The 26,913-nt window shown below is 40.9% G+C and overlaps 1 protein-coding gene and 4 non-coding genes across 6 annotated transcripts; all 5 read right to left on the bottom strand.

The window, feature by feature from the left end:
- Window positions 1-1,860: 1,860 nt before the first annotated feature.
- On the bottom strand, window positions 1,861-26,882 carry WDR43 (WD repeat domain 43). Of its 2 annotated transcripts, none has more exons than XM_065835346.2 (18): window positions 26,613-26,882; window positions 21,737-21,871; window positions 20,301-20,422; window positions 15,242-15,362; window positions 14,000-14,139; window positions 13,408-13,510; window positions 12,235-12,299; window positions 11,695-11,866; window positions 11,116-11,202; window positions 9,148-9,279; window positions 8,547-8,684; window positions 7,602-7,688; window positions 6,202-6,233; window positions 5,297-5,360; window positions 4,296-4,409; window positions 3,773-3,842; window positions 3,118-3,173; window positions 1,861-3,025 (listed from the first exon to the last, which is right to left on the bottom strand). In XM_065835346.2, the coding sequence occupies exons 1-18, from the start codon at window positions 26,841-26,843 to the stop codon at window positions 2,900-2,902; spliced, it is 1,995 nt and encodes a 664-aa protein (XP_065691418.1). In that variant the 5' UTR covers window positions 26,844-26,882; the 3' UTR covers window positions 1,861-2,899. The 2 variants fall into 2 exon arrangements, with proteins under 2 accessions (XP_065691418.1, XP_071662002.1); XM_071805901.1 differs by lacking the exon at window positions 26,613-26,882 and adding an exon at window positions 25,826-26,346.
- LOC136100707 (small nucleolar RNA SNORD53/SNORD92) lies at window positions 10,241-10,319 on the bottom strand. Its single transcript, XR_010651243.1, has one exon. It is a non-coding gene; the product is annotated as a small nucleolar RNA SNORD53/SNORD92 (small nucleolar RNA).
- LOC136100709 (small nucleolar RNA SNORD53/SNORD92) lies at window positions 13,809-13,892 on the bottom strand. Its single transcript, XR_010651245.1, has one exon. It is a non-coding gene; the product is annotated as a small nucleolar RNA SNORD53/SNORD92 (small nucleolar RNA).
- On the bottom strand, window positions 15,017-15,099 carry LOC136100710 (small nucleolar RNA SNORD53/SNORD92). Its single transcript, XR_010651246.1, has one exon. It is a non-coding gene; the product is annotated as a small nucleolar RNA SNORD53/SNORD92 (small nucleolar RNA).
- LOC136100708 (small nucleolar RNA SNORD53/SNORD92) lies at window positions 19,796-19,872 on the bottom strand. The gene has a single exon (XR_010651244.1). It is a non-coding gene; the product is annotated as a small nucleolar RNA SNORD53/SNORD92 (small nucleolar RNA).
- Window positions 26,883-26,913: the final 31 nt, after the last annotated feature.

Raw genomic sequence — 26,913 nt, 5'->3', positions numbered from 1 at the left:
AGATGAAACACTGAAATAATGAGCAAGAGGGGCAACAAGCAGCTCTCACACCAAGTCCTGGTGTAGTACTAAGTCCCTCTGGAAGCAGGACCATAACAAGAGGCGAGAATGGGAGCCACAAAGTCTCACAGCAGGCTGTATTTAGCAACAAAGCGACTACACCGTCTCAAAGGCAGAAGTCACAGGCGGCTCTTGCTGCCCGGGAATGTGAGGAATTTTTGTGGAGCTGGCCTGACACCCACTGGCCATCTGTGGTATTGCTCCCTGCCACAGTCAAAGTTTATCTACTTCTATGACATGGAAATAAGGCCAACACCACATGAAAAACAGCAAACAAAAATCCCTTACACTATGCACTTGTGCCCGGACAAACGTTAAATACACACCTATAAACAGAATACAATACTAAGTAGGGAAATAAAAACAAAAGTACACCTCAGAGTTTCCTCCCCATTGATTGCTGACTTCTTGACCACCGAGCCTTGCTCTGGACACACCTTGGGCGCTTTACACAAACCCTCATCCAACCTCTGCTGCTCCAAATGAGCAACTGCTCTGTCCTTCTTACTCTCTTCATTACTCCAAAACTACCAGGATTGTGGTTGCAAGGGAGGACCTGCCTCATTTGCAGCCTCATTCTCCAGATGCTGCGGCATCTTTGGAAGACAAGGACACGAACAGCTTAGTCACCAGCTGGCTGGGACTCTTGGCTTTGCAGATAAATAGTTGTAAGGATTAGTGCACAGAACTGTCAGTTGTCAGCTCTAAGGTGAGCATTAATTTTTGGAACCAGTCCAATTGCTTGCAGCTGCCATACCCAAAAGGTTTCACACAGAACAGCTGCTGGAAGATGACACAGGCAAGAGGGCTCAGAGGACAGTGCGACCCAGCTGTCATACGACCACAGCAGGAGACCAGAACTCAGAGCCCTGCTACCAGCTTGCTGCCCAACACTGAAACAGACTCAGTGTCAGTGAGACCCAAGAATGATCAAAAAACACTTGAAATCCCCCTCCTCTTCCTGCTGCCAGGTCCCCCCCACAGCTCCACTCCTGGAACGGGTTTCTGGTGCACTGAAAGGATGGACACAGGTCATGCCCACCTTACAGGTACAATGAGGACTGGTGGCAGGTTTCCAGCGCCACCAACCACTCCCCACACCCAAGCAGTGCCAACAGGACACTCAGCCTGCTCCTTGACCCCAACCCAGGGCTCTTGCATCAGCTTCTGGAAACGCTGGGACACAGATACATGCAGGACCCTGCACAATCAAAACACAGCTGCTCCTTGTGTTACTCCATGCCCCAAAAGCTCAACAGACCTTCATTCACATCCCTCCTTCGCCTGATTTGAAGCCTGCCTGCATAGAACATTCGTACCGGTTAAAATCTTACACGTCACCTCAGCCTAATTTGGTGGCTTGTGTGAGTACAGACAGAGCACAAGTGTTGGCATTTATTTGCACAGCATTTCAGAAATGAAATAAAAGCCCAGTTTTACAAATTATTAAGACACTACTGTCAGTTAAAACCCTCCAACGACTGGAAACCTGCAACTGCTGCCCTTAGACGTCCAGCTCTCCGAAGACACAAAATGCCTCTTCCAGCCTTGTCCATCACAATCCCCTACACCTCCACGCAATGCTGCACCCCCAATGCAATCCCCAAGCAGTGGACAAAACAGCAGATAGAACTGAAACATATGGAGCTAAGAAACCAGTAATAGATGCTTTGCAGAACACTGTAACCTTTTAGGTTGTCTTCTTCCTCCACTAGGAATCTTTCTACAAAAACCATTTCATCCTTCACCACCACCCTCAACTACCTGAGGTCTCTCTCAACAAACACCACAGGACAGGTATTTGGTAAAGGAGATGTATATTTATTCACTTTACAAAGAGGGTGGTATTTAGTTGCAACAGTTCCATTTATAGACAAATATATTATTGTACATTATAGTGGTGAATGGCTCAAACCTTTACCTTGTTTTGCTCTTAAAAATGTGTTTGCACCACTTCAGCTTCCATTAGCTGAGCAAAGAGCTGTCCTTGTTCTGCCACTGAGAGATTAAAAATCTGTAATAAAGGTATAGCTGTGCGCTACGTATTCACAAGCGTTCACGTTCTCATTTTCCTGTGTTACTTTCCCCACCCAGTTGAACACAGTCTATTCTCTGGGTTAGCACTGAAATTATATACAGCCTCCATTAAAAGAAAATTAGGAGCCAGTGATAGTTCTAATGTCCTTTTGAAGCACAAGAAAAGTCACAGATTCATACATATAAAAGTCATGAGTTCAAATTTTTTTAAAAAAAGAAAAAGCCATTTTTAAGTCAGGTTGGCATTTAGATAGTGCCAAGGCATAACTAAACCAATGGAGGATGGGGGGAAATAAAAGAATTCCAGTAGAGAATTTAAATATTACAAAAATATCTTTTTTTTTCCTTTTTCCTTTTCATTTTTTTTTTAAAAATGCAGCAGGATGCCCACTTGCTATTGCTAACTGAAGCATGGAAAGAAGGTAGAGACCAGCTGACTTTGATCCTTGAATATTTGGAACAAATTCAATGTAAAGCTGAACCAAGTTTACCACACAAACAGCGGTGGCAGATTTATTTCACTTGAGATACAAATGCATGTCCACATGACAAGCATAATCTGACCATGAGGTGGAAGAAATGTTTCTATAAGTAAGCGCAGGGAAACAGGGCGAGAGAAGGCTGCCATGGTTAAACATTCTGGATTCGGAAATGCACAGTGCTCCACATGTGCCTCTGCACACAGGCTGTGCACGAGTCTGCACTCCCTATATGCAAATATGGCACCTTTCTGCAAGATGATCCAGAATTAGAGAGGTTGGTGGCCCACTTGTTTAACGGTTAAAATTATTCTTTCGTGCTGTTATTCTTCTTCACTTTCATTTTCTGGTTCCAAATCAGAATCACCATTGATTTCCTTTTCAACAGTCATGTCCATGTCCTGTTCATCAGATTGCTCCTCTTTCTCTTCATCTTCATCCCAGTTTTCCTGAGGAGAAAATAAACAGGAATGTTTGAACCTTTGACAATCACATAATTTCTATTACATGCAAATGGGAGATCTGATCCAATTCCACTTACATCAGAGTCTCTATCTGCAATCATCTCGTCATCTGAGCCTTCCTCCTCTGAGGATTCTGCATAGAGAAAACAATTCCTCAGTCAGAAAAACAAACTTTAAAATGTCACTGTGCAAACAAAGCCCAACTCCACATGCTGCTGTATCTCCAAATCATGCTATTTCAATTCCAAAACTAATTCTATCTGATGATTAAATAGGAACATTAAATAGGAACAAGTCACTTCCATTACCATTATACAGTACGAAGCTGCAGTAGAAATAAAGGCCAAATTGTAAGTGTACATGCACACACACTGACATCCTCTACTCTGGCATCCTGCTGATCCAAATATGAGAGTGTCTTGACTGCATCTACCTTAGCCGAAGGGCAGCTAACACTAGAAATTTGGGGTTGCCAGTTAAGCAGCATACTGAACTTTCCATTAACTGATTCCTTAAATTGTGAAGCGGGGATGGGAGGGAAGGAGGGGAAGGAAGGAACAATCAACTACAAGATCTTTAACTACTGATTTTCCCGCTATGGGCTTGCCAAAAAAGCTCTCTACTTGCAGACTGTACACTAACAGATAAGCACATGAACATGATGAACAGCCATCAATTATCAGCCCTCACGTGAATTCAGGGGCTAAGCTACACACTGCATACAACACTTACCATCCTCATACACCAACTTTGCAGTCTGATTAACGTCAGCTACATCCTGAGCTTTTTCTGATGCTGCAACCTGAATGAAATTTGCAGATTAGCCTTAGATGCAATCATATGTTCCAGCCTTTAAGGTCAACAAAACTCGTAACAATTTAAATGGAAGTCTGCATCGAGTTTAAGACAGATTAATTCATTTGTAGTGTTACTTTAACAGCCAAAAAAGTATGAAGGACAAAGTGAAATTTTAGAGGCATCTGCTCTGAAGCGGCCCAGTACCTCCTATTTATTCCCCTTTAAAACTCTTACGGGTTAGCGGACACATTTGGCAGGAAAAAAATACTAAACACTTCCAGTGAGCAGAAACTGACTAGACACTCAATTAAGCGTACTGCTTTGAGCATTACCAGCATAGCTGTACAGCGGCTCTGTTAAGTTCCCGATGACAGGTCCCATCAGGTGTAATCACAACAGGAGGTTAAGTCTACAAACAATACTTCTACACATCCCATTTTATTCAGTTGGAACTCACCTGGGTGACAAGAATGTAGAGTCTTCCATGAAGACGGGAAAGCTTTTGCAAAGTTTTTACTCTGCTCTCCATTAACTGGTATAGCATTCCCAGCTGAGGAATAAGGTCTGGCAACTTGGGAGAAGAGAAGGACAAACAAAAATGAAGCTGCTAATCAACACATCAGAAATGTCTTATTTTTAAATTTTAAACTACTTTTGTACGTTTGGGGTAAGCAATTCTTGCTCACATTATTGTAGACAGAAGGGAGAGCTGAGGGTTCACAGAAACCACTTGCAGCCTGATCAGTTAACATCTAGCCATGTTTAGAAACACGACTACTTTCAAAACATGGCAATTCTTATACTACTTTTCCTTTTTACAGCCACTGCTGTAAAGCAGGTATTGAAGCACTATTCGGAAAGCTGTGTAAATGGGAACCGAATATACACCAGTGTACGAATGCAGCCTCAGCAAAGTGTGCAAGTTGTGATGCACAGCAATCCTATAAAAAATGGGAGAAAGGATCAACAGTGACAAAATGCCTTTTTCTTAGCCAAGCAAGCATGCTTTATCCATCACTTGTCAAGCAAGGCTGGACAGAAGCTACAACATTACTTACTACCCTGCCAACTTGGCACACTTCTACCCTATAAATCTAGTCATGCCCAAGACAGCCTCGAGATGAACATTACTGTCAAAGAGTAATCTAGCCTGTGTTGCTAAATCTTGTAGATCTAAATTTGCCTTGTTGTTGTAATTTTGTTCCCTAACTCTCACAGGTATGACATAACTTATCTTGGTTTGACTTCAGGATGACTATAATTATGTCATGAATGACTAAGACAATTTATAACCAATGTGCAGCAATTTGGCAAAAGTGGCAGAAGTATAGCCTTCTGTACATTGATTTGGGCAATGCCATATGAGGAGAGCAGATTCCTGAAGGAAGAACACACATATATTTAAACATTTAAATCTAGTTTTAGTTATATGCATTAGCATTAATGCAAAATACTTACTGTGGAAAGGTAGGATGCATGTTGAGTAAAAACAGATTTCAGCCATCGAACCATTAGTGAGGCACTAGAAAAGAAAAATAAACTATATCAAAGAGATATTGGCTGAGAAACATCCATTTCAAATTCTAGATGCTAAACAGTTCTATGGAAAGTGCTCCTCTTTCATTATATAAGAACATAAATGCAGATAGAAATATAACAATTTCACTATCCAGATGGGATACCTATGGAAGTTATTTGTTAGGAAAAGAACAGACATTTAAGTGAGTGATTAAAACTAGACATATTCAGGGGTCTCTGTTCCTGATGTCTTTTATGGGAGGTTTCAATGAATAAAAGACAAAGCATGCTACTTTTTTCTCTACCTATAATGAGGGAATTTTAATTTACTAAAAAACAAAACTAAACTAAACTAAAAAACAAACAAAACACACACACACACAAAACCAAAACAAAACACACACAAAACCCCACAACTAACACCTCAACACAATTAAGAACATCAAAGCTATCCTTATAACAATATAACAAGATGGGGTGGGCAGGGAAGAAGACCTGGTTTTGTTACTGATTACAACAGAAAGCCATGTCTAAATATATTTGATAATTAAACCAAAAAATACTGATCAGGTCTGCAATGACAATATTCTGGGTTTTCAGACACTTTCTCAGGGTTCTATGCTTACTTCAGGTATCCTTTTCCCTTTTTAATTTCACTTCAGCCATCCTGGCAAAGCACTGCCTTAATATAAGTTCCCCTTGCACCCACCATCAGGTGAGATTTTTACCTCAAGATGCTGCAGTTTAATTACAGTTACTATGGAAATCAGTCACATAGATGGAGGGAGGGACCAGAACACACACACTAGAAAGGCGAATTAAACTGTAGTTGAGTTGTCTCTTACCTGTATGGGTTGCCCTGCAATCTCTTCGTAAGCTGAAAGGACAAAAACAGTCAACAGTAAGTAACAAACACATAATGAGTTCGAAAACACAACATTACATCCATTTGACAGTCCTAATATTGCGACAGAAAGATCTCCAGCCATTTGAAGTTGGCTAGGATTAACCATTGCCAGCCTCCAGAACACTACATTGCTGGCTCTACCATCCTATACATAGGCTGATAACTTGCAGAAGCTGATTTTCATTATTACAATAAAACTGGGACTCTTAACAGGCAATATATTCAGAGAAGCTTAAAGCTGGCAGGAATACATAGAAGGAAATCCCTTTGTTTATGTCTCTGTGTATCTGCTCAGTAGAGCAGCTGTTACAAGATGGACAAGTTGGGGAAGCAAGTGAAGGTAATATCAGGCAAAGGCTGTTTCACAGAACAAATCAGCCTCTGGAGAGGACAGTTAAATGAAGATCTGTCCAGCCACTGAGATAATGTACTCCACAACACTTGCACTTAGATCCTCTGACAAAGATTCTAGGGAAGAAAGGCTGCACCTCATTAACATAAGTCTAAGAAGGTGTCACAACATATGCTTCAATGAAGTCTAAGCACTCAAAACCAGGTCATCTGCATAATTCAGTTAAGATTAGCGCCACAAATAAAAATGAAACCTTACTGGTGGCAAACACATTAAAATACAAGAGAAATCTAACAGTTATGTTATGGAGTGCCATTAGCATAACAAGAACAACTCATCAATGTTTAGTTTAAACAAAGTAATGTCTAGATAAGGCCAATCATTAAAATATTTCTGTCCAAACACATATTTTATTTAATACCACAGAATAAGCAATTCAGAGCCAAATTCCTTTTAAAATTGTAACTAAGTGATGTTGCAAAGCTTAAATACAGCAACCAAAAGAGGAAAGAAATTGCCTCTCAGTTTTCAAGTGCTATCTAAACTCACTGCTTAAAGTACATATTTTATATTTCTTTCTCTCACGTGAATACCATATTTATGCTCACGAAACCTGCTCTGGCCAGTACTGCTGTTTTCGTATTTTAAATTATCATCCATTTTAATAGTCTAAAAGAAGAGGCAACGGTAATTTTTTGCCACAGACTAAATAAGGTGTAGCTTAACTTCTTTTTCCCACATAATCATTTAAGATACTATTACCTGATCTAATGCTCATCCTAGCATTGACATTGGCACTTTGTCCTTTGGTTAAGCTTCAATCAGAGAAGATCGTATAGAGATAAATTAAGAACAATTTCTGTCCTGTAAAACTACCAAATCGATTTCATTGGTAAAAATAGAGACACATATCCTGGACTTTACCCAAACAGAACACAAACCAAATGTGGTTTGTATGACAGTACAAGAAACACAGTCTCTCCTACCTCATGCAGCAGTGGAATGACAGCATGTATTGGCATTCTGGCTACTGTGTTCTTTATTACGTGTTCTTTCCTTGTGTTAAGTACTCTCTGTTAAAATGGAAAAATATGATCAGAGAATCATTCCGTTTTAATGTATACAAGCAATGAGCACCATCAAAAATTCCTGGCTTTAAATTTCTTTTTCTATTCTACTACCTTTGTATCCCAAGATGAGGATAACAAGTAAAAGAAGATTTACTACGAAAAGGAGTTCCATTTTTCTAGTCAGCTACAATTAGCAAAATAAGACACTTGATCTAAACTTCTAAACACATCTAAAACAATCTAGCATTGCCTCTAGCCCACCCACCCCATATTAGAAACAAAACATCACAGGCACATTAAAATTTCCCTCACTATTTTCTGTGCTTGACTTCTGTAAATACCCATCACCAGTATCTGCTACAGTAAATAATTTCTATTCAGCTTCAGATTCTTAAGAATTCACTTCCCTGCGCCAGACTGTAATTTCCTCTTCGTCCAAGTGCAACAGTAAGCTTTCCAAGTGAAACTGTTGTCATCAACAGATTTTTCAAACAGTACCTACTTGGAAACCACACACTCAGGAGACTAAGCACAGATCATGCTCCAGCTCAAACTACAGAGGTGTCTGCATGAGTAACATTGCTTGTAAAACATCTGAACTGTGATGTAACAAATTTATCATAAACAGCAGCAGCTCAAAGTTCATAGACTGACCCAGAAGCAAGGCAGATAACAACAACAAAAAAAGGTAATACCGCTATTATAATTCATAATACCACTGCCTTGCGCGACAAATCAGCAAAAAGCAGCTGGGAGAAATAACAGGTTCTCAACTGTTCAGCCTACCCAGCTTTCAGGAAGGCTCCTCACAAGTCTCAAGTGAATAGATTCAACAGTATACAACGATCTGTGAACACTTACATTTAAGATTTCTGCATCATTGCTTTCCAAGCCCTGAACCAGCAGTACCGCAAAGCTATCTGTTTGAGGAAGGCCACCTGGAGTTTTTACTTTGCTCACATCAATATCCAATGCCTCTAGGCGCTCCTCGATGCTTTCCTGTAGATGGTAAACAAGGGCAGTGCTGTTTCAGTGCAGTTTCTCAGGAACATCAGCTGAAAGCTAAGTACCTAACCTACAGCATTTCCTCTGATTCTGCTGGAAAATAGCACAAAACTTTGCATAGTCTTTTGAATGTACTGACAGAGAATAGGCTGAAGAAAAAAAGGGAGGATGAAGTTTTGACTGAAAAGCACTAATACGCCTTCAGCACAGAGAGACAAACACAAGTGTGTGACAAAGTTCTGTAAGAACATGGCAGAGCCACAGGCAGGGCAAGGCGCACAGGGCTTCAACAGGGAAAAGGTTTTGAGCAGAGGGAAGTCTCTTTCATACAAAATGATGATATCACTAACTTTGCTTCCACACCAAAGTAATTTCAAGTTCACCTAAATAAGCGTAACCATGATTTACAGTACTGGTTTCTCCGTTATTGCTGTGCTGAAAAGAGGAAGCACTTTACCTGTGACTCTCCCGGTTTCCTCTTATTTTTCTTTTTTTCCTTTCCAGAGGATGGAGCTTTGACAGCTGTACTATGTCCTGGAATGCCAGGCACTAGAACTTTGGTGTCCGAGTTCACAACAGGCGTCTTAACCTAGTAGACAGGGATAACCACATGGGTAAGAATTGCTAGTATCTTGAGCCCTCTTCCAATTTAAAATACTGATTTTGAGACTCTCATGTACATGGTAAAACCAGCATGCCACAACCATTTTCTAGACACATATATTAGAAAAATCCTAAATTTTTAAAAGCAATTAATAACCTCAAGGAAAACTCAGCTGGTTTTCAAAATTCGCTAAAGAAATGGTCTCTTTGGATTCACCTGTGAATAATTTTTCTTACAAGTTTGTTCTGTAACACTCACTGAACTAAATGTTTGTATCTAGCTACAAATAACTGGATGTTTGCTAGCAACAGACACCACATGTACTAACAGTCAGGCCCATAAACCACATGCAGATTAATTCAGCTTCCATTGGAAGGTAAGAACTGATCAAAACCAGCAGCACAATCTAGCAGTAAAAGTAGGTACTATTCATTTCAATCCCAACAATTTTCTTCTAGGGATTGCTCAGATGCAGAGCTCTGTAGTCTGAATTAGAGTATTATCACGATGACAGAGCAACCTTAGGTTATACCAAACAAGCTATGGCATATCCATCTTCAATGAATACAAAGGAGATTGAATTTTAAACACAATATATTTAAAACCAAGTGCTCCCCTGACCCACAGAGGACGTAAGGGAGTATGCCAGTTCCAGATTATCAAGAATGCTACCTGCTACTTCCAGAACACTTCCTTAACCACAGTGCTTTTGAGCAGGCTCTTTTTTGAAGCATCTGCCCAAACTTCTGTACTTGTGAGAGACCTGATGGGTGCACACTAAAGTAATAGAAGTATAACCTACTATAGTAAGCAACACAACTTCCATATGCTGCCCATAAAAGTAAAAAAATTGTATTTTGTGACTCAAGAATTTTACTATAGAACAGCAATGGTCTTAAAATACCCTTCGCTCACCACATTATCATTGACGTTCTCCCCACATGGCATGCTCAGACAGCCAAGAGAAATGCGTCTTCACTGGAATTCAGCTAAAAGCGAAACCAAGTTGGGTATCATCACTGCATGCCAGGGCGTTCCTACAGCTCTCATTGCATTTCAGCTCTGCTACCCACCAGCTCCAGGACAGAGGACTCAGCAAAAAACCCCACCTGGCTGATGGAGCACCAGATCCGATAGGTAACTTGAGGGTTAGAAAAACCGCGCTGTCTGCTCACTTCACTGATACTGCAAGCATTTCAAATCTTCAAAGCCTTGAATATGCACACTGATTAAGAACTTCGCAGACTGTCTCTAAACCCTCAGGGGATCCTGCACGAGAGAAAATGGTGGCAAGTGGCCATTGTGGACACTGTTGCCATCTGAGGGTCAAGCTCACATTCTCAAGTGCCATATCCATGTGAGAGGAACACACGAAGGCCACCTCGAGAAAGAGCCAAAAGGACATGCCATTTAAAGCTCCATGACATTTTATTTACACTCTAAAACTAAGCCATCCCAACTTCACCCCAAATCTTCAGGGTCAAAGAGGCTGTACAAACTGTTGGACTCAAGGGGAAGGACTAATGTCAAGCAGAAAATAAACGATCAGCCAGTCCTGTGTACCAAGCAGACCTGCTGAGAACAGGACTTGCTATGAGCTACAGGGGGGTTAACTGTGTGCGAGAGCATAACAGAACACAAGGCAGCCATGAAAAACACTTCATCCACACCTGCCTCAGTGCTACTGCCATCTGTAGCTACCACTGCAGCTCTGAGCAGGTCTGTCCAGAAACCCAACCTCATTTTAAAAGAGAGCAGTGAATTCTACCATTTCCAAAGTAAAACAAGGAGCAAAAGAATCGCATTTCACACAAAGCTCACCTTTGTTAGAGCAACATCTGTTTTAAGCGACAACACTTTCTTGACGTCCCTTATCAAACATATGTGGGATTCGGTAGTGTTCAAAGACTAGAAGGACAGGAACAAAACCAGTTAATATATTTGAGGTTCACCTCTGTGATTCATTATGCTACTGAAAGATGAGAACAAATTCCAGAGGTAAAAAGTAGAATTAACTTTTCTTCACTCCAGAACAGCAGCGGCTTTGTAGATCTGCCTTTTGTTGCCAGATCTCTATGTTATCCCAAGAAGCTCATATAGATAAACTGAAACAGTATTAAAAATAGTTTCAATTGTCTCAGTAACAGCTGAAATGGCAAGAAAAGGAGGCAGTAATGTCAACCTGCATTTTAACTGAAAGAATGGAAGAATACAAATAGCTTTTCAAAACAGCTCAGAGGCAACAGCCATAGCTCCCAGAAAAGGGGAAAGGAATAAGTATCTTCTTGTTACAAAATTTTTAAAATGTAAAAAAATTTAAAAAAAAAAAAAAATGCCCTCCAAGAGCAGAATGCAGTCCATATAACAAAATGAAAAACCTCTCCAGTAAATTTTACATACCACTTTCTCTATGATGGGCTGTAAGGTGTTTCCATACACAAGCAGCAGAGACTGTTTGTCTGTGCAAAATGCAGCTGCTAGAATAGGGACTGGTGTTGGTGTGGAGTCCTCATCACTTCCAGGCGTTGCTATCTGGATAGTACAGTTTGATGTTAAGGGTTTTTTGCAATAACTGAAAAAAAAAAAGGAATGAAAAAAATTCCAATAGGTTTAGCTTAAACACTTCAATACCCTGTACATCTAAGCCCCTTTCCTTAGCAGGTCCTCAGCAAACTCAGACAGTTTATACCTTCTACAGATGACTAAGATGAGGCAGAGACACAAAATCTTGGCTAATCAACACAATACCGAAGTGCAGCACAGCCCCCAGCAAGTAAGTTCTCCAAAAATGTGTCCAGTAACTCAAGACAAAGAACTAGTTAGAATCTGGTTTGTGAACAGATACAAGAGCTTAAAGGCCGCAGCACGACTAGACTAACTCTGCCTTACAGTAATCCCAGACCTTTCCCAAAGACACACTCAGAACAAATACTAACTTACCCATTTAAGATATGTTCAAATAAATGCAACTGTCCATCTCTGCACACAACTGCTAACTTCACAGGCTGAAAGAAAGCACAGTAAAAGGTTTTAATTAGATCAAAGGACAAGGCTCCCATAAGCACAGGACACAGAGACAGTTGCATGGGTATGATCCAACTTTTTGCAGTAACTAAATGTATTACAGATACCATCAAGTCCGCAAGAAAGATGAAAGACACTAACACCTCAGAAACATTCAAGTACAACCATTAGGAAACAAAAAGATCACTCAAAACTGTACTTTACAGTATTCACTACTGATATATCCAGATTTGAACAGTTTGCACAGTAGCTAATATATGTTATCACAAGCAGCAAAGTTCCAAAAGTATGGTGTCCGACATGTCTAGAGGCAAATGTTTACGAAGTGGCTGACATTGTAAATATGCTTAGAGGAAGGAACCCAAGATGAGTATTCTGAGCAATTAAATGACAGGTGTCCATTACAGAATACTCTTAACTTCAGTACACACAGTGAGAGGGCACAACTGGAAACATTAGATACCACAGCATGAAATACTGTTTTTAGGAAAGGAATCTAAAGGCAGCAGGAGAAAAATGTTTTAAATAATTACTAAAACAGTTTGTGAACATGTTTCACAGGCAGACATTTTTCATATGACAACTACTTCGAAAGACCTGCACTTGCTGAAACTGAGAGACTTGAGGAACACAAACTGCTACTGTAACTCAGTAAAGGCTAGTTAATTCAAAATACGGTTAGTTACACTGTCAAAGTCACTTGATACCAGAAAAAACCAGGACTACACCCAAACTGGATTTTTAGAAATATTCTTTGTGTGTGTTTTTTTGCTGCCAAGTCGTAACTACTATTTTGATTATTAACTTGTTCTAAATGGGAAACAATTGACACTCTGCCATCCCAAGCAACATTTCTGAAGAAAACACTGAATTTGCACTTAGTAGCTTTGAAAATTAGTATTTCAAACAACCAGCTTTATAAATCCACTTGTAATAAACACCCTTACACCTACGAATTGGCATTCAGATCTCATCTCTGTGTAACAGAAACAAATACAAAACCAAGCTTCTTTCTTTATACCCTTAAAAGGAGACTGATGCAACAATTAAAAATGTTGAACGTATTTGTTTACAAACTATTGCTCCTACCTCTTCTTTGACTTCTGATACAGTCAGGTCAATAAAAGTTGGCTCATCTGTTACTGTGAAAGACATCACAGCATTCTTTTCTTTCCTATCTGATCTGATCTGCCTGGAAGACACAAACAGTACACATTATTTACCATAGCACAAACAGCACCCTCTGCACCTAAAAAGCATTATTAAGCCTATAAATTACCAGCAAGTGTGGCAGTATCTACCCCACTCTAAAATACTCATGCTGTAATTTCAGCTTTCAGATTAATAAGTGTTCTAAATTCCAAGTGCAAATTAACTCCAAAGTGAAATTTACCAAGAAAACTCTGCATAAACCTCACAGCAAGTACAAAGAACCCTATTACACAGTATGCTCATAGCATAGACTAGCGACTCAAATGGCAACTGGAAGCATGCTCAGACACAGCCAAGGAAATTCAGGTCTTCATTCAACAATCAGTGAGTTGAAACCACCACTTCAGAGATCATCACTGCATTTTTCCAGACTGCTCCTTCTGTTTAATCAGAGTTCAGAACATACTTATTGAGCCTATCCTCCATACTGATCATAATCAAAGTTACAAATTATGAAAAGCTTACATACCATACACTCAGTAATCGGTCATGTATAGCTCCAGACAAGAAATAAAGACCTGTAATTCCATCAAAAGGCTTGTTTTCATTTATAGGTTTCACTGTGGTAAACATTAATGATGACACTGACGTAGCATGGCCTGTGAAATGCTAAGAGAAAAAGAAGCAGCATTCAAAGTTAGGAAAGATTCAAGTGTTACTAAGTAGACAAGTACATTTCAGTGAGTTTTTTACCAGTGATCAGCTTCCTTGCATTTCAAGGAAATTTCTTCTGACCCTCAAGATCTTTATAAGAATTTTAGAAGTTAAATACGGGAATCAAGGCAAATTCACTGGGACTACTTTCATGCAAAAGATACCACATTCACCTGTACTGCTGTCACTGTCAGAAAGCATATTTTTTTTCTCTCCCATGTCATTTTACACTTCAACTTATACAAAGAAAGTAGATTCATAGTTTTGTTCTCAACTCTAAGACGAACACACAGGTCTGCTGACACACTTACGCTGTAAAAATCAGTTCTTCAATCTAGTTTTGTAAATAGTAGTTTTGGTCATCACAGAATGTGGACATACATGGTAGTTGCCATGTGCCAGCAAGTCCACAGTAACAGCACATGTGTGTGCACTTACCCGACAGCAAGTACCAGAAGATTCAGAGACTTGCTGTGTCCCACCTGCTAGCGGGCAAGAGAACATGGCTGCATGCATGGAAAATCTAAAACATAGTAATTTGTTCCTGTCTGAGCCATGTTCAGGAAACAACAAGGACTCCGCTCCTATGCCTTCCAACTGTTTCGACAGCAAAACTGATAATACCACTAGTTATGTGAAGTTTAGCTAAGAAACCTGAAGGCTTCAAGGAGGGACTCGTTAAAAGTCAGGGAGCTCACACACAAACCCATGCCAGCAGTAATTAACACTGTGATAAAGCGAGTTCTCCTGCGAGAAGGGTATCAGCGAGGGACCCTGTGAAACACACAGCATCCATCCTCCCGCCACAGGCTTGTGAAAGGGTGCTGGTAGTGTGCTCAGACACAGCCAAGGAATTTAACATCCTCATTCAATTCTCGGCAAGTTGAAACCACACTTGAGGTATCATCACAGCAGCAGCTTCCAGCAACCCCAAAACTGCCAAGTGTCTCCTCACACCCAGTGAAATCTTCTGATGTTCTATCAGGAAACAGTAGACACGTAATGTCACCTGTCAGGAAGAATACTTTTTTGCATTTAGTTTAACACAGTTACTTACTCTGTAGACTTCTTTGGTCTCCAGGTCCCACAGTTTTATAGTTCTACCAGCTGACAGCAGCATTTTCCCATCCGGACTGATGCATAGAGAGGTGACACTGCTATTGTCACCTTTCCACTTGCTAGAATTTGGATGGAGGGTTTTTGGACAAAGGGAGAAAGATAGAGAAATAGAATAAAAAGATATTTATTAGCATAATCTCAAGATGCACATCAGCCATGCTAGAAAATTAAAGGCAAAAATTATTAAAAAAAAAATCAAGTAATTAAAGATGAGGTCAAAGTTATTATACTTCTGCTTCTCTCCTTCAAATTAGTTTACACAAAAATACAACAACTCAAAAATGTAAAGCTATTTAATACTGAACAACTGTTGACTTTTTTTAAATATTTGTCTATTGTGCTCTGAATTCCTCTCTCAAAGTTCTCTGCTACTCGAAATAGGGTAAGAGGAGCCATATCATCACAAGACTTCTCTTTGCCCCATAATGCAAAAGCTTACACCAACCCATTCAGAAAGGCATTCTTAACACTAAAATTCAGAGTTTCAACGCCCATTCAGTTCCTGGCCCTCCTCCCAAATCTGTCAACGATACTGACAATAATAAACTTTGCCTTAAAAGTCTATGGTTCAAAGCACTACTTATTAAAACCAAAAAAAGGAAAGATGCTGTCATGAAAACCCTGCATCTGCTTTGAAGGAGTCTGAGTACTAGTCACTTCCCGCAGGACAAAACTGCAAGGAAAGCATTAACACAAATCCTTTACAGTTAGGAAGTGCCCTGCAACCCATTACATTCTGACTGTAAACAGCTTCCCAAGAAATACTTGAAATAACTTTCACAGACCCCAGCAGCACCGCTCCTGTCTTCCAAAACAGCTCATTTGTTGTATGACTTTTGATTAGATATCATAGAACCTGAAAGTTTTACTGCCTACAAACTTCACAAACATTACACCTTACAGAGAGTATGACAAGATTTTGTATTCTCTTCCAAAGAGGTCAGGACTAAGAATTTCAAACCATTTAATAATGTGAACCCAAGAAAGTATCTCTAAGTGTACCAAAAAGACTAGTCTAAACTAGACTGCAGAATCTGAAACACAGCAAAGATCCATTAGTTTTTACTTTGGATAATTTTACAGGAAAGAGTTTTTAAACAGGGTACCATGAAACAAAAAACTGTACAGAATGCTTCTTATTATTCAGAGTATTTAAGAAATGAAAAAGCTACAACCAGAGAACCAAGAAGTAATTTGGAATCTTTTAGACTACCTCTCTCCAACACCTTGTCTTGCCTCTTCAGAAACTCCTCCCCAACAGCGTGTCCCTCTGCCAGCGGCTTCAATGTGGCCTGCACAGACCTCCTGAGGTGGTTCCACACACTACTTCTACAGTAATTAAGAAAGTCAAGCCTAAAGCCCCATGGTTTCAGTTCCCTATCTAGCAATCCATACATCTATAGGAAAGTGTTTAGAAGCCTGCAAATCAAAAGAAGCTGAATACCAGTTCCCTACCCCAGGAGCAATCATCCTGAATTCTCTGTGGGATACGTAAAGATTCATTTCCAGGTCCTGACAACTGTTGAAGAATGCAGGTAATCTCACATGTACATTGGGCATGAGCAATTATTTTGGATAATTTTTTCCTTCTAGTCTCAGGCATTTAGGTAAAACTGTAGATAATTGTTTTCTACTCTTCCCAATTTCATTTACCTCAGGTGTGACTCATAATACCACCAGAGAAAAATTTCAGGTAAAAAGCACAATATTATATTGCTGGTGTACTTTTAATGTATATGCTCCAGGAATTATTTTTTGTTTCCATCTTTAAAGAATAGAGTGCCTCTAATTACCTTTTATAACCACAGCCCCCAAAAAAGCAGTGATACAGAACAGGGGCAGAGGGGAACACCCAAGATGAAGCATGACAGGAAAAATTCTCACATTTCCTGAGAAAGTAGCATGACTGTGACCCATCTCAAGTACTTGTATGTGAACATACACACTATGTAATGCAAACAGTGAATCAGACATCTATGGGTAGCAGTTGACTGGAAGCTGGCAAACACTGTCCCAATCTACAAGAAGGGCAACAGGGATGACCCTGGCAACTACAGGTCTGTCAGCCTCATTTCTGTCCCTGACAAAATCATGGCGAAGATTGTTCTGGGAGTTACTGAAAAATATCTGAACAACAACACAGTCATTGGTTCCAGCCAGAACAGGTTCATGAGAGGAAAGTCCTGCTTAACATACTTAATTTCATTCTAGGACAAGGTTACACACCTAGCTGACCAAGGGAAGCCTGTCAATGTGATATTTTTGGATTTCAGCACAGCCTTTGATACTGTCTCCCACAGTATCCTCCTGGACAAGATCTCCAGCACACAGCTGGATAAACACACAGTGCAGTGGGTGAACAACCGGCTGATGAGCCAGGCTCAAAGGGTTCTAGTAAATGGGGTTATGTCAGGCTGGCAACCAGTCACTAGTGGGGTTCTGCAGGGATCCACCTTAGGGTCAGCGCTCTTCAATGTCTTTATAAATGACTTGGACTCAGGACTTGAGGGAATACTAAGTAAGTTCGCAAATGGCACACAATTTGGACAAGCTGTCAACACCCTTGAGGGCAGAGGGGCCCTGCAGAGGGATCGGAACAAAGTGGAGAACCGCGCAATCGCCATGAAGCTCAACAAGGGCAAGTGCTGGATTTTGCACCTGTGACACGGCAACCCTGGCTGTACATACAGACTGGGGAACAAAATACTGGAAATCAGCCCCACGGAGAAGAATCTGGGGGTTCTGGTCAATGGCAAGCTGAACATGAGCCAACAGTGTGCTGTGCCAGCCAAGAGGGCAACTGTGTCCTGGGTGCATCAAGCACAGCATTGCCAGCCGGGCAGGGAGGTGATTGTCCCGCTCTGCTCTGCACTGGTGCAGCCTCACCTGGAACACTGTGTGCGGTTCTGGATGCCACAGGATAAAAACATATAAAGCTACTAGAGAGCGTCCAGAAGAGGGCTACAAAGTTGGTGAAGCATTTGGATGGGAAGCTGTATAAGGAGCAGCTAAAGTCACTTGGTTTGTTCAGTCTGGAGGAGACTGAGGAAAGACCTCATGGCAGCTACAGCTTTCTCACCAGGGGAGGATGATGGGCAGGCGCTGATCTCTTCTCTCTGGTGACCAATGACAGAACCTGCGGGAATGGCAGGAACATGTGTCGTGGAGGTTTAGGTTGGACATCAGGAAAAGGTTCTTCACCCAGATGGTGCTGAAGCACTGGAACAGGCTTCCCAGGGAGGTGTCACGGCCCCAAACCTGACAGTATTCAATAAGAGACTGGACAACACCCTCAGATACATGGTGTGAACTGTGGGGTTGTCCGATGTAAGGACAGGAGTTGGACTTGATAATCCTTGTGGGTCCCTTTCAACTCTGGACATTCTATGATTCTGTAACTCACACAGTACCCTTGCAGGCAAATGGAAATACACAGACTGAACGGATGGACTCTAGCTGGACCACTGAGTTGCAATCACTGGTGTGAATCCAGCTGGTAGACAGTTACTGGTGCCACACCCTAAGGACATCCCAATACTATTTAATATCCTCAGTAATTACCCAAGTCTTCATTAATGACCTCAAAACAGGACAGAATGCATACAAAACAAGTTTGCGTTCAATACCAAATTAGGGAGAGCAGTTGGTATGCTGGAGGACAGGGCTGCTACTCAGAGGCATCTCAACAGGCTTGAGAAACAGACAGCCAGAATCTCAAAGCTCCAAGGAAAATGTTAAGTCCTGCACCTGGGATGGAAAAATCCCAGTACAGGCTGGGGACAAATGGCCAGAAAGCAGCCTTGCAGAAAAGGAGCTTGTGGTCCTCATAGGCAAGTGGAACATGAGTAAGCAGGGAGTCCTCGTGGCAACGAGGTTAAGCACATACTGAATTGCATTAGCTACAGCGTAGTCAGCAGTAAAGTGATTGCTCTCCTCCGTGCAAGACTTCTGAAACTGAATCTGAACATTATGTCCAGATTGGGGCAGTACAGGAAAGTCACTCACATAGTGGAGTAGATCCAGTGGAGAACCACAAAGGCAGCTCAGGGGCTAGAGCATGTCAAGTAAAAGGAAAAGGTGAGGAAACTGGGTGTGTTCAATCCTAAGAAGAGATGACTAGGGAGAGACTTTACAGTCATCATCTGGGTCTCAATACAATCAAAGGATGTATCTCTTTTCTAGGGAGATCAGAGCTGCTATTGATGATGGGCTGTCTGCAGTGCCCACACCATCTTTAACAAAACTGATTGAGCTGTAGTAAGAATAACACCACAGTGGGACCATCACGAAAAAGAAAACAGCATTAGAGAAGGGTCAAGGTGCTGTCACACACTAGGCTTTTATGGAAGATAACCAGGATCATGAATAGAAATCTTAGTTTCTTCTTTGAAGTTTAAAAAGTTTGACTTTATTACAAAAGAACATACACCAGACATCTCATTGCTTTGCACTTAGCTCTATTTCGTTCAACAGTATTTTCAAGAGTAGCAGCCTGCTCAGACAGCCAAGTGGAACTGTCCTCACTGCAATCAGTAGTGAGCGAAACCAAGTGGGTTATCATCACAGCAAGGCCCTTTGAGCAAAGTCAGGTGCATGCAATCTGTTTAACTGGTATAAGGTTTTTCAATATCTGTTCCCCATATTTCCAAGAATATTTTTTAGAATTTAGATTTTTTGGCATCGTAAAGGTGACTGGAAGCCCATGACTCACTACAGTTAGTATGGAGGGACCCACACCCTCTCAGCAGTTACATGTGTCATCTAGTCTTTCCAATACACAGAGGAAGAAACCCGCCTATGAATTACTCTTTTATTCATTAAAAAAAAAAAAAGTCAAATCTTAGAAAAATAACAGCCAACAGACAATTTTGTACAGTGGACATGAAGCCTGGAAAGCAGAATGCAGCACCTCCAACATGGCTTCACTGAAACCTGTGAGGGAGGAAATACACAAAAGCAAGTACAAACAAATCTGACCAAAAACCAGCATCACGTACCACTTTACTTTGCAGGTCTGTGTGTTCCATTCCACAATGTGTTTGTCCTCTGAACAGCTATACAAGCAGCAGTTGTCCTGATGCCATCTCACACAGTTTACTCTATTGTCATGACCACCGTCCTACAAAAGGTAAAAGGGTCAACTCATTAATAAATGAAGAAGTCTTGACTACTGAGTCTTCCCCACAAACAATGTGAACGAGCTGCTCTTTCAAGAACTAAATTTAAATATTTGGCAAGGTGAAGAGTGTGGTTTTAAAGACCAATATACATATACAGCTATAGAAGTTAAAGACACTTTGTATTTTGATACATACACATAAGTATTTGAATTCTTGTTTTAGCACTTCAGAGTTAACAAAAAAACTCTGTTGAATCAGCACCAGCCAGCTCAGGCTACTCCCAAAAGCATCACAGCAAATCAGCTTTGAGCAACACAAAATACATCACAGTAAAACATTCTGTTCAATAAGCACAGGTGGAAGTGACAGCTTTTATTCTCTTCTTTTAATTTATCCTATCTATAAAAAAACAAGTACTCACCAAATAACATCTGCTATCCTGCTCCTACAGAAGAGCAGCCAGTGTTTTCAAAGCAACTGAAACTGTACATTTCAACCCAAAACTCCCTTATTTTGTTCACAGTTTTCAGGCATAATTACAGCTTTTCCATAAAACAGAGGTGGTATTCGTTAGCTAGTGCCACTTGCACATATGATTTTAAGAAGTCATTGCTTTCTCTAAATTCATGTATATTTATTGCTCTACATACAACTAACAGTTTAGAAGCAAAAGTATGCCCAAGTATCTCAAAGTATTGCACAAAGTCATTCATACAGATTTATTTCACTTATTATGTAATTCAAGACTGAAAACAAGGTACTCAGGAGTAACAGGGAAGTTATCGATGAGAAAGACAAAACAAAAATCAGCATATCTCATTCAAGAAAGATGATGTGCTGAGAGCTCAAAAGCTTCCACACAGGAGGTAAGTTTACAGATGAGTCCAGCAACACAACACCTTCCCAAGAGTCAATGAGTACTTCAGTCCTGTCCTCCTCTCCCACAACACTCTGCAGGAATTGAGGCTATGACACTGCCACAGAGAACTTAACTCTACAGTTAGGCATTTCATCTTTACTGTTATATTTAATGCAAAATAACAAATCCATGCATAATGTTAAGATATTGCATTAACTTCAACACCAAGATTTCTCAACATGTACATACTGCCAACAACAGAAGCAGCACCACTTGAAGATTCTGAAGCACCTGAATTACTGCACCTCTATTCATATATACAGCTATTAAGAAAAAAAAAAAAAATCTAAATAATTAGGTTAAATTATTCCATTTTTGAGCAGCAGAAAGAACATCCTAAACTGACCGAAACCATCAGTATTTGGTAGCACGTGATGAAGAGTGTATTACTTACTAGTTTGCTCTGTAATTCTCCTTTTACTGTGCTGTACAACAAAATGCTACCAACTGCTGTACCAATAGCCAGGATATCTAACTGCTTGTCCACTTCTGCAACTTCAGACTTCCGTTTTTTCCTCTGGGGCCCATCCTGGAAAATCAGAAAACAGAGAGAACATGATATTAACTAGTCTGACCAGCTAATCTCAGTATTAAAGCAGAAGGGAAAAGAAAAACTTCTGTAAGTCTGAGACCCAGTCAGACAGCACAAACTCTGCTAAGAAACAAAATGAAGACACTGAAGCATGCAGCAACCTAGAGACTCATCTTGTACCTCCATGCACAAGGTAACTAAGTTGCTATGAGTCACTTGGAAACATCTGGTGGAGGCCATTTTGCTGGCCTAGCAACCACATACAGGAGGCAAAAAGACACACAAGTTCTTCACAGATTTCATGTCCCAGAGGCAGAGGTAAAGCTTAACACAATCTGAAGACTTCATCCACAAAATGGAAACGCTTGATTGAGAATGATCAGTTTATTTTTTTCTCAAAAGCTATTCGGTGGAGTCTTGCAAATAATAAGCACTCATAATGCCTCTTAAAAAGAAAGTTCTGCCCTACTCTACAGAGGGAAGCAACCAGGACTCAAAGCAAGGTGCTCTGCCCAAATCCTATCAACAGTATCAGAGTTCCTCCTTCCATAACGCAGTTCCTCAGCCATGGTTGTCTTTGCTTTGTAAGTGCTATAAACCACGTCAAGGAGGGATTTCACTTCATCTCTCAATCAAAAATGGGTGAACACTGCACATCACTGTGAAGGGAAGAAGGAATAAAACAGGCTCTTGAGCACATGAAACTAAAAAGAAGGCAGAAGAAGCCACTTCATTTATTCTCACTGAGTTAATCCCACATAATTTATCACATACAGAAAGATAAAATTAAAAAAAAAAAGTCAAAGGACTTCTGAATAAAAGAAAAAACATCCCTAATGCTACTGATTAGTTTTTAAATTGGACTTGGGTAAGTCTCCTTACATTTGTTATGTCACTGCAAAGCATTCTCTCCAATTTAGAAAAAGAAATTAAATTGTACAAAAGCTAACGCTTCCTCTACACAACAGATACATTTGCACTGATGAGCAGCCAGAAGAAGACAAATGAGACTGATGAAATGTGAGCAGTCAGCTCTGTGCAAGCTCCATGTGGTGTAGCTAATTTGTCATACAACAGACATCACACAGAAAACGTAAATAATTTTTACTCAGGTCCAGAAATATACTGACAATCAGGATTTGGGAGTTTTCACCACAATTAAATTTTAGAAGTTTAACAGTGGGGGATAAATACTTTGGCTCTTTGAAGTTGGACTTTATTTTCCTCTATATTTAACACAGACAGTATCTTCTGCAAGGAAAAGTGTTTTGGTTTAGGCTAATAAATACCAAAATGTCACAAAGATACTTTTATATCAAAAGCAGGCTCTTGAGAAAAGAGATTACATTGCTTTTTGCAAGCATTTGTTTAGGCTTCATCTTTCTTGGGAAAGAAAAGCGTTTATAAAATATTATGAAAACATAGGTGCTGAGAAACCATAGAAGTCACAAAGCAGCACCAAATAAATCGACCAGGTTTTAAGACAATACATGAGAAAAGACTCAACTAGTTAAATTTTTGGCAGCAATGCCAACTAAGCTATCTTGAAACTGCTGTCTGCCATGCAAAGACAAGGGCCATATCCAGTGGAGATTTAAGTACAGTTTACGTGTTTTTTGGTACTTTTCGATCTCTCTATGTAGTTTTACTAATTACCTCTCACACTCCCAAGACTGCAAAGCAAAACCACAATTAAGAACAGATTTTATTCGCTTTGCATGCATAAATCTTTTAACTAAAATTTGCTCACCCTCCACTTCAGTTTGTTACGGCAAATTTCTCTTGGAAGAACCCAAAGGTGTAACAAAATTCCCACTTAAGTCCACAGTTATTTCCAGTGTCAAGAAGAAAGCTAGAGGCAGTGAAAGTTTCTCCAATTATTTTTTCAAATGTATCTCTTTACTGACCACCCTTTATCAGAATTATTATTGGGGTATTTTGTCAGAAATTTTTGCATGAAAGAAATGCCAGTGGAAAATCCAGACACCCACTAATGTTGGAAATTATTTGAAAAAACAGCCCAAGAATTAAAAAAATAAAATTAAGAAGTTTAAAAAATTAAAAAAAAAAAAAATTAATCACACCTCGCTGCCCTGCATTAGGTTAGTACATAGACTGCCAGTTGCAGTAGAGATCCATGTGGGATTCACTTGTGGATCAGGGTCTTAGATGTTAGAGCATCTTGTTTTCATGGACAGGAGAGGGGAGCTGAAGTATACCAAGTATCAGCTTACTTTTGATTTCTTTTTTTCCTCAGATTCATGGAAACTCAAGCTTATTTAGAAATCCTTCAACTTTGACTGAAAAAACACAGTGTTTTAATGAGAATGTATGATTAAAAGAAGATATTTTAAATAGGACTGCGCCTATATTTTTCTATAATGTTCTTACTTGAGTAGGTCAGTCACTGAGACTGGTTTTTGTTGGTTTAAAAAAAAAAAAAAAAAATCACGATATAAATCCGACGCCTGCCGCTCATGTGTGAAGTAAAGCACTTAAAATACCAAAATGCGGGGAAGCCTCAAGAGTCTTGAGAGTTGCAGATGACAGAGCAGTTGCAACTTATTACAAAGAAAGTAGAAGGTATTTTGAAAGTCAGTGGTCCACATACTTGGGCACAAGGCACCACTTCGTGGAGCAGGAGATGGTGAACACTGCAAGCAGGAAGTGCTGACACTACGAAAGCACGTGTGCAGGTAACATCCCAGTAAGTCACCTCGGCATTAGCAATTCCACGGCCTGCAGTTCAAAACTTAATTTCTAATATTCCCCTGTAAGACGTGGACTTCAATTAACATGGCAGCAGTCCAAAACATTAGGTGTAACTTGGCCCAACATCAACCACAGATATCTACTGGCACAGTTATACTCCTGAACACCACATACTAGTACTACCTGAACACAACATACTAGTACTACCTAGAGAGACGTCAACTCTCCAGGACTAAAAAAAAAAAAAGGAAAAAAAAAAGAAGACGACTAAATAATGTCAGAAAGACCACATTTGATAAAATCTATTGGGCAGAACAGCTTTAGCTCTCCAGTCTAAGGAGAGATCAATGAATTACAAAAGTTTATGGCATAACTCTTCCAAGAAATGGTACATTTTCCAGCTCCACTTGAAAATGTACCAATTTTCAAGCCACAGACAAGATTCAAACTACTAGAATAATTAGAAAACACTGCAACGCAGCCAAATGCTGTTCTTTACATACAACCCTAAACCAGGTTAAAGTGGAGCATCTGTGGCCTTTGGGGTGGGTCTCTAGAAAAGGGTTACAAAAGGCACTCAGAAATCTCCTGTGCTTGACTTATGGCACCACAGCAGTGCACCATGTTAAAGTTTTATTTCACACAGGATAAATTAACCCTATTTTCATATGCCATTTTCAGTTTAAGACCGAAAAAGAACCATCATAGCCCTGCAATTAATGCATGCATCCTTTTTGCTTCAAAGTCACATGACAAATGAACAGGTTAAGACTGATCTAAAACTAACCCTTTCTGCCATATTCTTCAAATGTTCTGGGAGTTTTCAAAGTTCAAGGACTAAGCTGCTCAAATGAGGAAAACAAGACAATATTGTCTTCCTTTGGAATAATAATCTCTATGTCAAGCATTTTTAAATACCTCTTACAGTATTTCAAACAAACAAAATTGCTGAAATACCAAAACGCATTTTTAAAAGCCCTCCCTACTTCTTATGATAAAGGAGGTGGGTTTCACATACTTTATCCAAAGAATACATTTTTTTCCTGAGGAAATGGTATGTTCTAGCTAAAGACGAAGCAGCATTACTTCAACATAAAGAGGATGCAAAGGTACCTTACTGTATAAATTCCAGGTATTTTTAAGTTCAGTGTTCACCTGAGGTTAAGTTAAATAAAACAAATTCAGGGTGGAGAACATGGGAGCCCTCTGATGTGTGCTTTGAATAAAGTTACTGAATACCTTCTTGCAGGATTCTTGAGCTTGGGAAGACACATCACAGACAGCATAGCAGCCTGCATGGAAATCAAAACCCATCTGGATGCCTTCCTGTGCAACCTCTTCTAGGTGTTCCTGCTCTGGCAGTAGGATTGAACTAGATGATCTTTTGAGATCCTTTCCAATTCCTAACATTCTGTGATTCTGTGAAATACTTCCAAGGGTAAGGAAGAGTGGAGTGACGCGGCCTTTACTGGACTGCGAACTGTAAGATAAGCAAATGCACAGCAGCCAACCTGCTCTGTAGCATCACCTTTCAGATCAAGGTGAGACGTGCCGTGGGGTACCATACCTTGCTCCTTCAAGGAAGGCTTCTTCCATGCGGGTTATACGAAAGATTATGATTTTACTCAGTCAGTGCTTCTGTTGATAGTCCCTTTCTTTAAGAAAAAAATAATAAAGCCTCCAATACCACTTCCCCAGCCAAGAGATGAAATTTGCCTTGTGAAGAGCAGATTCCCCCCACCCCGCTGGACGTCACACGTAGACAAGCATCGTGTGGGGAAGCCGTGCCTGAACCCTGCGGAGCTGCGGTCCTCCCAACGGGACACTCATCCCGTCCCGGCACCGGGACACGGCGTCTCCGCTCCACGGCCACGCCGCCCCCCGCCACATGGCGCCGGGAGGGCGGGGTGAAGCCGAGCGGCCCACGGCCACGCGTCTAACCCACATGGGCCACCGCCATCCCCCAGCCCGCCCTCACACTCCCCCTTCCCCGATGCCCCGCTCTCCCTCCACACCCCGCCCGTACCTTGCTGGGGGGCGGGCGTCCCCCCGGCGGGGCCCAGGCCAAGCACGTACAGGCAGCGCTGAGGTGGGCGGAAGGCACGTACTCGTGCTGCAGGCGGCTGCCCGCCGTCTCCCACACCCGCAGCCGCCCATCCGGGTTGGAGATGGCGAACAAGCGACGGTCGCGGGGGGAGAACGCGCAGAGGGCCCGCGCCGCCGCCACCGCCTCCCCGCCACACGCTGCCGCCGCCATGGCGCTCCCTGACCGGCCTCTCTGCGCCGGCGCACGCACCCGCCGCGTGCTCGCCCCGCGCGCCTGCGCC

The sequence above is a fragment of the Patagioenas fasciata genome, chromosome 3 (assembly GCF_037038585.1).
Source record: "Patagioenas fasciata isolate bPatFas1 chromosome 3, bPatFas1.hap1, whole genome shotgun sequence".
In the NCBI taxonomy this organism is placed as follows: Eukaryota; Metazoa; Chordata; class Aves; order Columbiformes; family Columbidae; genus Patagioenas; species Patagioenas fasciata.
This window is presented reverse-complemented; position numbering and strand designations above follow the sequence as displayed.

Bases quoted from the DNA above. Each gene is read 5' to 3' on its own strand.
- WDR43 (XM_065835346.2), bottom strand. From the start codon at position 26,843: ATGGCGGCGGCAGCGTGTGGCGGGGAGGCGGTGGCGGCGGCGCGGGCC. The intron at 11,867-12,234 runs GTAAGTTAGTAT...TTTTTTTTTCAG, and splicing joins TTTGAACATATCTTAAATGG to TTATTGCAAAAAACCCTTAA. The intron at 5,361-6,201 runs GTAAGAGACAAC...TTTCTTTTCTAG, and splicing joins TTGCAGGGCAACCCATACAG to TGCCTCACTAATGGTTCGAT.